Here is an 11,244-nt window from a genome sequence, read left to right as displayed (position 1 = left end):
AGAGAGGAGGAGGGAGGGAGGAGGGAGGAGGAGGGGTAGGGGCAGGACTATTATTCACACTCTCCTGGTTTACAGAAGAGGAAAATTGTGGCGCCCAAAGAAAGGAAGAAAATGGGCGGGTTGGGATGTAAACTGGTTCAAGAGGAGGAGGTTGGAAGGTACTGGGAGTGCCAGGAGGCGGAAAGTCGAGCTCCAACACGGAGGGGGCGGGGCCGCTCCTCCCCAGCTTCCCCCCCCCCACCTCCCTACGCCAGCGACGTCCCTGCGTCACACCCCGTGTGACCGGCAGGCGTGCGGCCGCCCCGGCAGGTGGGAGGCGGGACTTCCGGTCACGCTTCCCAACTACCCCTCCCGGGAGCCTGGCGGCGGGTGTGGACCTAAAGAGGCGCTGTGATCCCTTTGGGTAACAACTCCCTGCCTCCCCCCTCCCGTCACCTCCGCCGCCGAAAGAACACCCGCGCGCCCTTAGGCCCTGAGCGAGTGAGCGGGGGGAGGGGGGGGAGCGGAAAGCTGGGGGGCGGGGAAGAGAAGGGGCCCGGAGGGCTGGTACAGAGGCAGAAACTGAGGCCCCAAGGGAAATGACGCGGCCAAGGTCACCTCAGCAGCCGAGGGCAGGGCTAGCATTCAGACTTGGCTTCCTTATGTCTTTCGTACAAGGCCGATTCCTGTAGATTTTGTTATAGTGCACATTGTTTGTTGTTGTTGAGTCGCTTTCCCCGATTCTGGATTTTTTTTGGCAGATACTCACATTTTATCTTCCAACTCATTTTACAGGTGAGGAAACGGAGACAAGTTAAGTGACTTGCCCAGGGTCACACAGCTAGGAAGTGCCTGAGCCCTGATTTAAATGCAGTTCTTAGGTCTTGGATCCACTCGGCCATCCAGCTTCCCTTTACCGATTTCTAGGGGTATTAATTAGTTTTGCATTAATTAATTTTTTGCATTAATAAGTTTTGCACATGAAGGATGAAACGAGATCAAGGGTAAGTGTGTAGAGGTCGTTGTCAACGCCAAAAGCTTTCAGAGTCGAGACAGAACGTCACAAAATCTTGTTTCTTGACCTTTCTTCCCCACTTCCCAAAGTGCCTTCCGTATGATTCATAATTAAAATAAATCTTAATTAAACCCCACGACACTCAAAGTATTAGCTTATTCCTTATGTCCTATTCTTTCAGTATATTGGTAAGCGTTTGTGTCTTAAACTTAGTTCTTAGCCATTTCTATTTATGGCCTTTCTAGGCTCTGTTTTCAGTGAGTCTTAAACTAGGCAGCTGGGTGACACAGTGGATAGGATGCTAGACTTGGAATTAGGAAGACCCAAGTTTAAAACCAGCCTCAGATGCTTACCAGTGTAGTGACCCTGAGCAAGTCACTTAATTTTGTTTGCCTCGGTTTCCTCAGATGTGAAATGTGGATGATAGTAGCACATACCTCTCAGGGTTGTTGTAGGGATAAAATGCGGTATTGTATAGTTCTTAGCAATATTGTAGGTGCTATATAAATGTTTATGCAACTTGGTGGCTCAGTAGATAAGAGTTCCTGGAGTCAGCAAGACTCATCTTTCTGAGTTCAGATCTGGCCCCAGATACTGATTACCTGTGTGATCCTGGGCAAGTCACTTAATTCTGTGTGCCTCAGTTTCCTCATCTGTAAAAATAAGCTGGAAAAGGAAATGGCAAACCACTCTAGTATCTTTGCTGGAGAAAATCCCAAATGGGGTCGTGAATTAGACAAGATTAAGACAAATGAACAACCAAGTATAAATGCTTTATCCCTCCCCTTAAACTATGAACATTTCTTTCAATGTCATATGAAAAAAATAATAATCAGAATTTACAGCTGGGAGTGACCTATATATTCATCTGTTCTACCTCATTCCTCTTATAGATAAGGAAAATGTAGATCAGTTAAGTTAAATGACTTGCTTAGGGCCACACAGGTAGTAATTACCTGACTTGGGAATTGAATCCAGGTATCCTAAATCCATATGGTCAGATCTTTCCGCTGTTCTACCTCCATACTACATGCCATTGCTTTTGCTATTTAGGAGGTTTTTTTTTTTTTTCTGTGAAAATTTTCTTGAAGTTGAGGAGGCTAAAATACCTAGCTCACAGCCTGCTGTTTGAAGTGATTTTTCCCTCATTTTTTATATATTTAATGTTGGTTTTAAAAAAAATAAAGGGCCTGTTTTCCTTTGAAGTGGTGTATAGGGTTTTGAATCCTACCTCTATAACTAGAAATTCTCCAGAGTTCACCCTCCTTATTTTACTGATTAGGAAACTAAGGCCCAGGGAAAATTATAACTTTTCTAGGATTACACAGTTAATAAGTACCAGAGATAGGATTATATAAAAGACTATAGTAGATTGAAAGCCACTTTGTAGTGGGGATAAATAAAAACAAGTTTCTTCAAAGGTTAGAAAAAGTTGGTTTGTTATGTTTATATTGAAAGATCATCATAGTAATTGTGATCAAATTCAAGAGAGTATGTATTAAGCACCCCAGTTGTTGAATAGATTTACTTTACAGGTGAAAAAGCTACTGCAAAATACTTCACATTTTGTTTTAGAGACATGCAAGTGATGACTTTTCTGGTTCTGTTAAGGTTTGTGAAGAGTGTAGGAAAACTGGCATTGAGGCTAGAATGAGGGGTTATCAGCTAAGCAATAGAGATGCTTTAGATGATAGAGAGCAGCCCATTCTGCTTTCTGATCAGATTAGTCATCTGTGTACAGACGAAGCAAGCCCTACCATTTAAGTCACTGACCCATAAGCTCAGATGAATCACACACATCTGCGTCAGAACATAAAAATTTTTAATTTCTGTTTTTTAAAAGTGGTGTTCTTTGCTCATTTCAGGTTAGTAATTAAATGCCTGCTGTGTGTTCAGCTCTGTACAAGACTGTAAACCCCTTAAATAACTTTTGGTCCTGCCTGTTAGAGAGATGAGATATAAATACACAAATCGAAAAATGCTATAGTAATTGAGTACAGACCATAAGTAAAATTGCAGTTTTTGGAAGGAAGCCGTCTAGCATGTTCAGGAAAGAATGAAGTCAAGAGAACGAGGCTTCCTGCTTGGGGAACCTGTGGTCTTCTAGGTCCTCAAGTGCAGCCCTTCGACTGAATACAAACTTCACAGAAAAACTTTGTTTGGATACAATCAAAGGGCCACACTTGAGGCCCTAGTAAGTACTCCTTCTAATTCTGATTGGCTGTATAATTATCAGTGAGTCACTTAATTTCTTTGAACCTCAATTTCATCTACAAAATGGAAACAATTATATCACAAGATTGTTACGAAGATAAAATAGTATACTGCATCATTCAGTCTGCAAGCATTTATTAAGCACCTACCTATCAGACACTGCTAGGCCTTGGCCATACAGAGAAGAACATGAAGCAGTATCCTCAAAGAATTTATGTTATATTGCAGGACGACATGTACACATATGAGTGTATGCAGAATAAATACAAAGTAATGGGGCAGGGGGTGGAGAAAGGCATTAGCAGCTGACGGTATTGGAAAAGTCTTCTTGCACTGGGCTTTGAAGGAAACTGGGGATTCTCAGAGGCTGAGGTGAGGAGGGAGTGCATTCCAAGCATGGAAGCCAGTCTTTGCAAAGGAATTGAAATGAGAGAAATTAATCTTACATTCCATACATATACCCTTAGGTGCTTAGATTGGCAGTCTTCTGATTGGTGGGAGACATAGATTGTATGTAATTAGAATTAGGGAAGATTTCCCATAAAAGTTGTGATTTTAAGAACTCTGGAAAACAGAAAAGTCCGTAGGTTGAAACATGTAGCAAATCTAGAAAACATGGCAAGAGCCAAAAGATGGAGTGCTTAGTGAAATTACTTCAGAATTTTTTTTAAACATCTAAATCTGTTATTTCAGCTCCTAAAGGAAAATGACAAATGGTGGAGGGGACTTGAGAAAAAAGACATTAATGCATTGCTGGTGGAGTTGTGAACTGAATCAACCATTTCATAGAACAATTTGGAACTATGCCCAAAGGGCTATAAAACCGTACATACTCTTTGACCTAGCAATACTACTATTAGGTCTGTACCCCAAAAGAGATTTTAAAAAGGAAAAGGACCTATATGTACAGAATATTTATAGCAGCTCTTGTGGTGGCAAAGAATTGGAAACCGAGAGGATGCCCATCAGTTGGGAAATGGCTGAACAAAGCGTGATATGTGATTATGATAGAATACTATTGTGCTATAAGAAATGATGAGCAAGATGCTCTCAGAAAAACCTGAAAAGACTTAATATGAGCTGATGCAAAATGAAATGTACAGTGTACAAAGTAACAGCAATATTATAAGATGAACAGTCATGACTTAGCTATTCTCAACAGTACAGTGATCCTAGACAGCTCTGAAGGCCTTATGAGGAAAATTGCTGTCCATCCCCAGAGAAAGAAATGATGCTGTCTGAATAGAGATTGAAGCGTACGTTTTTTTTACTTTCCTTATTTTTCTTGAGGATTTGTTTTGCTTTTTTGGTCTATGTTTTCTTTCACAGGAAGTGTTTTGCATGACTGATAAAATAAATGCATGTTTCCTTCAAAAAATATTAAGAACCAATTTTAATATTTGACAGAAAATATTTTTCATGACGTTTTCATCCAATAAAATATTTATTGAATACCTACTTTAAAAATCATTCCAAAGCCATGACCAAAGTAAGAACCTAGAAATCATCCTCCAGGAAATTCTCAAAGAAAAATCATTCCAAAGCTGACTTTTTACATAGCCCACATTCCTTTGTCAGCGTTTTATGTTAGCATTTTAGCTAATGAGAGAATAAACTGACTAATTTTATCCACAAGTCTATTCTCATTATTGGGAAAATAATTCAAAACCCATGTGTTCCCTAACTGATAATGAATCCGTGGTATCATCATTATATGTAATGTTCAGCATATTATCTTACTCCTTAAATATCTTTCTTCCTCTTGTTATTAAATCATTTTATATCTTTACTACTTTTTAGTATTTTTCAATAGGTTGAAATGGGGGAAAAAGGAAAAAATATTCTCATATAACTCAAAGGTTCAGTGAAATACGAAAATGTTGAATTGATTGCTAAAATTAAGTTTAGTCGTTTGTGCTTTAGTTATATATATATATCCATTTCTCCATTAGGAAGAAATGAAAACTGACTACCAATTTCTGAAAGGCTTTTGCATATATAGTCCAATATAACATAGGGACTTAATATATGTTTTTAGATTGATTGTGAACTTGTCTGTATATAACCAGTAACTATAGCAGAGAGAGTTGTGTGATAACTCTGCTGATTATAGTGGATAAAATACTAGACTTGGAGTCAGGAAGACCCCACTTAAATCCTGCCCATGAACACTCCCTAGCTGTGTGAAACTGGGCAAATGAGGTTTAGACTTCAAGTTGGAAGAAACTTAAAGGTCATCTGGTCCAAGCCCAGAGACCTAGGGTTAGGTGACTTAACCTAAGGTGTAACGTAGGGTTTAAGTGTCAGAGCTGAGATTTGAACCCAGGTTGTCTTGACACCAAACCCAGTATCCTTTCCGCTTACACTGTGTATCACAAGCCCTTTAACCTTTCCCAGTGGTAGTTTCCTTACCTGTAAAATAATTGTACCTACAAAAATAATTGTGAGGATTAAAAAAGCCCCATGTATGGGGCGGCCAAGGTAGCACAGCGAATAAGAGCACCAGCCCCAGAGTCGGGATGACCTGGGATCAAATCTGGGCTCAGATACTTAGCACCACACCCAGAAACACCTGGCCATGTAACCTTGAGCAAGTTACTTAACCCCAATTGCTTTAAAAAAAAATCCCCATGTAAGAATTAGATGTTATTATCTTTCCTGAGCATTCTAACAGAATTGTCAAAGTGGCCTTCAGAAATTCAGCAGCCCAAATGATTGGATTTTTTGTGTCACAGTATAGCTATACAGTATTTTGTTCATATATACTGAATGTGACTCAACAGTGTAATATGGCAGCCAGCAAAGGAATGTGGAAGCCACATCTTAGACTGAGAGAGGCAGTCTGGTCAGTCAGAAATCATTTATTAAGCATTTACAGGATAAATGGAGATTTACATAAAGGGAAAAACAGCCCTTGCCTTGCTTAATAGCTCAAAGAGGTAATTGTTCAAATGAGATTGACAACTGGAACATAACTGGTTCATTCAAAAGATAAACAGGTAATCTGGGAGAGGAAGGCACTAACAGCTGGGGAAACCAGGAAAGGATCCTCTTTAAGTGGGATTTGAGCTAGGTCTTGAAGGTATGTACCAAGAGGGGAAGCATTTTGTGCTTGAGAAAAAGGCCACAGTGCTTAGAAATAAAAAATAGATCCAGGTAGCTGGATCATTCAGTACTTAGGGAATGCATTTTAGGAATGAGATTGCTGAGCTGAGGAGCCTCTAGCAGAGGAAGGACAGCTCTTAGGGTGAAAGGCCACAAGTCTGTGCCAGGTGACCGTCTTCTGGACTGAGAATGTTTGTCCTGTAGAAGAGAAGGAAGGAGCAGGGTGCCAATGGGTGGAATCTGGAAAGAGACACATTTAGGTTTGATGCAAATAAAAATATTCTAACCATTAGAGCCCAAGTGGAATACAGTGTTGGAAAATAGGGGTTCTTCCTCGCTGAAGGTCTTAAAGCAGAGGCCAGACGGCCACTTTCTGAATGTGACTCTGCTTGTTGAGCTTGATGTTCTCCGATCCCTCCTGTACCTCCTAGATTCCATGATACAGTCTCAAAAAGGAAATGGGTTTTGGTTTTGGGTTGTTGTTTTGTTTGGGTTATTTTCCCTCATCCAAGTGTGAATTGGCTAACTGGTATTCAACTCTGATATTTTTTCCCCTGGTTTAAAGAGAATCAAGAAACTAACTCTTTCATGCTTCCTTTCAAATCTACAGTAACATTTTATAAAATGGTACTACAGTAAGTCTTCTGAAAACAGAGCTTTTAAAACAAAGGTGGACCCAGAAGTGATGGGAAATGTGGATTTCCTCTGTGGTATTAGTGGCAGAGTGTGCCAGATACAGGCCACTAGTGGACAGGGTTGCATTTTTCTGAATTCGTGCAACCAGACATCTAGGAAGTGAGGCATCGTTGGAACAGGATGCAGCTTCTGCATCATTAATTCTCCAAAGAGGCAGTAGCGATACCCATAACCAACCTAAATTGAGAGGCCAGAAGTCCCTTAGAATACTGTGCAATATATGCATTGGTGCCTTAGCATTGCCACTGTTAAAAAAATTCTCAGAGTGCAGTTGGTATGCATTCTCCTGATTGAATAAATTGTTATTGTATGCCTAGATTTCCCCAAATTAGGAGGAATTTAGACATGCAGAGATCTGGATTAGGGAAGGGAATAAGCATTTCTATAGAGCCTCCTATGTGCCATACTCTCTGCTGAACTGTTACAGATATCTTATTTGATCCTCACAACAGTGTAGGAGGTAGGTGCTGTTATTATTCTCCATCTTAGAGTTGAGGAAACTGACATTCCCAGGGCTACAAGGCTATAAATAAGTGTCTGAGGCCCTATTTGAACTTGGATCTTTCTGACTTGTACATTATAAATTCCATAATTCTGTAGATATGATATAAAAAAGAAAGTTTTATTGTTTTTTTTTTCCTTATCCAAATATGATTTGCCAAACTGGCACTCAACTTTGCCATTTTCCAGACTACCTAGCCTGGAATCATCATTTCTACCTGCATTTGCCACAGTCTCACCTAAGCCCCCTACCTTTTATGAGAATCATTTCAGAGCAATAAATATTTAATTGTAGGCCCTGTAATGATTTATATTAATCAGATAGCCAAATACATGGCAAACCAGTAAAGAAGGTTTGCTCTGATATATTAGCTACTGAAGTTTGTTTATTTTTTTATTTCAGAATCTGTTTGTAGAATAGCCAGTTGGTATTATGCAAAAGTCAGTCAAAGGGTATATTCTCATGTGTATAATGTTCAAATTTCTGATGAGAAAAGAAAAATTAAAAGCAGCTGCAAAGTCTACATTAGCATGTGAGAGGAAAAAGATGCCTCTTATGTTTATACTAAGTATCTGCCAGGCCATATCCTATGTTTACATGAATGTAAATAGACAGTAGAAATTTGTGTGTGAGTATGTATACATATAATGTTACTGCTTTGCTGAAAGGAAAGCATTACTTATTCATAGAGTTTCTGGTTAGCTAGGCTTTGAAATTGACAAATTTTATGAAGGAGAAATCTAGACTTTTGTCTTCCTTTTTTCTTTATGGTGTGTATATTTTTATACATTTAAAAATATAGCAGATTAATTAAAAAAATAAGTTTTAAAAAAGAAACCTTCATGGGAAAATTTATCTTTTAGGACTTGGAGACTCTTTTATTTGCCTGTAGACCACAGCAGTGTTTAGTGAATGACCTCAACCCTGTTTTTTTCTTCCTTCCCTTGGTGGTGTGGGGGAGACAATGAATTCAGTCTCTGTACTAGCTTGGTTTCAGCTGTGTGGTGACTATTATGCCATTGTGCTGACTTGTGGTGGCTTCGTGATTTGCATTTCTGTTGACTGCAGCCCTTCCTGACATTACCAATCTCTTTTCATTTAGCTCCACTGTCCCATAAGGTGAAAAGTTGCTGTTCAATTGACTAAGCTATTAAAAAGCAGCTGACAGACCTGGGAAAATAGTATTTCAAAGAAACATACAATTAAATAATCTAGAACTTAAGATTTAAATCTCTTTTGGAAATTGACTCTGTTGAGGCCAGGAAGTACAAAACTCAGTTGTTGTCTTTCATAATCATGAATTGTCTTTTTGATTGCTATATGTAAGTTGAATTTTTAAACTTAAAAAAAAACTTGTAAAAAAAAGTGAAATGGACATATTGCTGAGTATACATTATGAAACTTAAATTCTACCCCTTAATATCTTCTCACTCTTATCTTTCTCTAAGATTTCCTATGGGTGGAAAATCTCAGAATTTCCTAGGAGACATCAAGTAAATGCAATAAAAGCTCTAGTATTTTTTGATTCACCTCAATAATATGCCTCATCTATCTTGTGACCATCATATTAGCTAAATGGGAAAGAATACTGGACTAGGGGGTCAGAAGACTTAGTCTGTTACCAACTGGCAATGTGACTTTGGCTAAATGCTATGTAGATAATATATATATACACATATACATTGGAGCAGAGAATAAAGCACTTCTGTATTACTGCAAAATACACTGGCTCTGCCATGCTGAAGTACTTTGAAGGTTGTTTGAGCTAAGAGAGCAAAGTGCCAGTTTTCTTAGTGATAATGATAAGGAGGAAACAAGATCATTTTATAAAAAATTTTCACCTGAAACTTGTATATTTGTATATTCTTGAAAAAATGTAGTATTCTATATAAATCAGTACAAGGTTCTCAAATTAAGACTTTGCCCAAATAGTAACTGCATCTAGTTTTCAAAACCAAAGATAATGAATTTATAAAATAGTTTGACAGATTTTCCCAATTTAAAAAATATTTGCCCAGCACATAGTAAATGGCCTGCTTTTTAAAAAGATAATAATCACTTTCCTGGTTTGCAAAAGCGATTATTATTTTATTTGAAAGACCTGAGATATTCCTAAGGATGAGTAGATAAGGAGCACATTTGCCATGAAATAAAAGCCCTAGTATTTTCTGATGCACCTCGATAATATGCCTCATTTATCTTGATCCTTTTTTTGCTATAGCTGTTGTAAATGCAAAAAAGTCAGTCTTGATTAGTGGTTGAAAAAAGAATTACAAGTACCAGATTATTATCATGAAACTTATGAAAAACTTTGTACCTAAAAACAAGCTCACCCATCATAATATTATTATGGTTATTTTATATTCTAAACATGTGTAAGTAAGGTGGACTTTAGTGTGTATAAAGTGAATTTTTGTTATTATTTCTTAAGAGTTCAGTTTCCCAGGATCCATAACTATAACAATCTCTTGTTCCCAGGTGTTAGATATGAGTTCCCACAGTTATGGTTCAAAACATTTCCACTGCACTTACACATCTTTGTAACCTTGCAACAATATAAACATTTGTGCTCAAGTCATAAACATGTAGTGTGCATGTGCTGTGCTGAGTTGACATGATAATGCTAAAATTTAATTTAACCTTATGAAGTCCCCCTTGGCAATATGCCTTTTTTATCTGTTGCCCCAATAAAACGGGTGGTTGTTGGTCAGTGAATGAGGAACCTTAGGGTTGAATGCATGAATGCTGTGGATGCCTCAGCTGGCCCCCATGGAGGCTTGAGGGGATTGAGGGGATTCACTACTTGTGCCTGTCTCAACTGACCCCATTGAGACGGAGGGGTAGTTGTCCCCCCACTTCTTGCCGGCCCCTGTGAGAAGGGTGATTAGAGAATTCTGTAGGGGATTGTGCCCCCATTATCAGCAATTCTCCTCTGAGAAAACTAGACTAGAATAAAGTAAGATTATTGACCCCTTCTTAGTATCTTTCCTGTCTGAGCAGATCAAGAGCAGCCTTCCTGTGTGCTGTATTTATTTGTTTTACACCATGAAAGTGTTGATTTATAGCTAATAATGATAATAGCTAACATTTATATAGCACTTTAAGTTTTTCAACACACTTTACAGATATTTTATTTTATCTTCAGAGTAACCCTGGAAAGTAGATGCTGTCATTTTAGAGATGAGTAAAAATTGAAGCAGATGGAGGTTAGGTGTCTTACCCAGGGTGACACAAATAGTAAGTGTCTGAGACTAGATTTGAGCTAAGGTCTTCCTGACTCTAGGATCAGCAGTCTAGACAATAAGTAAATGATATTAATAAAGACATCTGTGCATTTTACTTTTATTATTCATTTAATAGTTATAAATTTTCACTTTCTGAACAAAAGAAACTAAGAAAATTTCTTAGATTATTTTATAAAAGTGGGGGATGAGAATTATTTTGCACAGAAGTAGAAGTGTTATTAAATAAAGTTTGGAAACTACTGATTTAATCTCTATTCTGTCAATCTATTTGGGGAAAAAAGTGCAAGTTCTTGAAGCCGATAGAGAGACACTAGGAGAAGAAACACTAATGAGAGTAGTGAAGATGAAGGACTCTTTTTTAGGGATTCTTAGTCTTTTGTATGTCATGGACCCCCTTGGCAACCTGCTCAGAATATTTTTAAATACATAAAGTAAATACATAAGATTGTAAAGGAAACCAAAATTTTTAAATATAGTTATCAGAAGAT

The 11,244-nt window shown here is 38.2% G+C and overlaps 1 protein-coding gene across 7 annotated transcripts in view; it reads left to right on the top strand.

The window, feature by feature from the left end:
* The first annotated feature begins 264 nt into the window (after positions 1 to 264).
* GEMIN8 (gem nuclear organelle associated protein 8) overlaps positions 265 to 11,244 on the top strand; it is a 37,949-nt gene continuing 26,969 nt past the window's right edge. The window contains exons 1-2 of one of the 7 annotated variants that reach the window (XM_069100624.1): positions 265 to 403; positions 775 to 908. In XM_069100624.1, the coding sequence (XP_068956725.1) occupies positions 848 to 908 (61 nt within the window). In that variant the 5' untranslated portion in view covers positions 265 to 403; positions 775 to 847. Of the gene's footprint in view, positions 481 to 774; positions 984 to 4,370; positions 4,465 to 11,244 lie in introns of those variants that run through there. The other 6 variants (XM_069100628.1, XM_069100625.1, XM_069100627.1 and 3 more) reach the window with 6 other exon arrangements.

This window comes from Petaurus breviceps, unplaced genomic scaffold (assembly GCF_028583685.1).
Source record: "Petaurus breviceps papuanus isolate PSGF00001 unplaced genomic scaffold, PetGlider_PUasm1.0 419, whole genome shotgun sequence".
Classification (NCBI taxonomy): Eukaryota; Metazoa; Chordata; class Mammalia; order Diprotodontia; family Petauridae; genus Petaurus; species Petaurus breviceps.
This window is presented reverse-complemented; position numbering and strand designations above follow the sequence as displayed.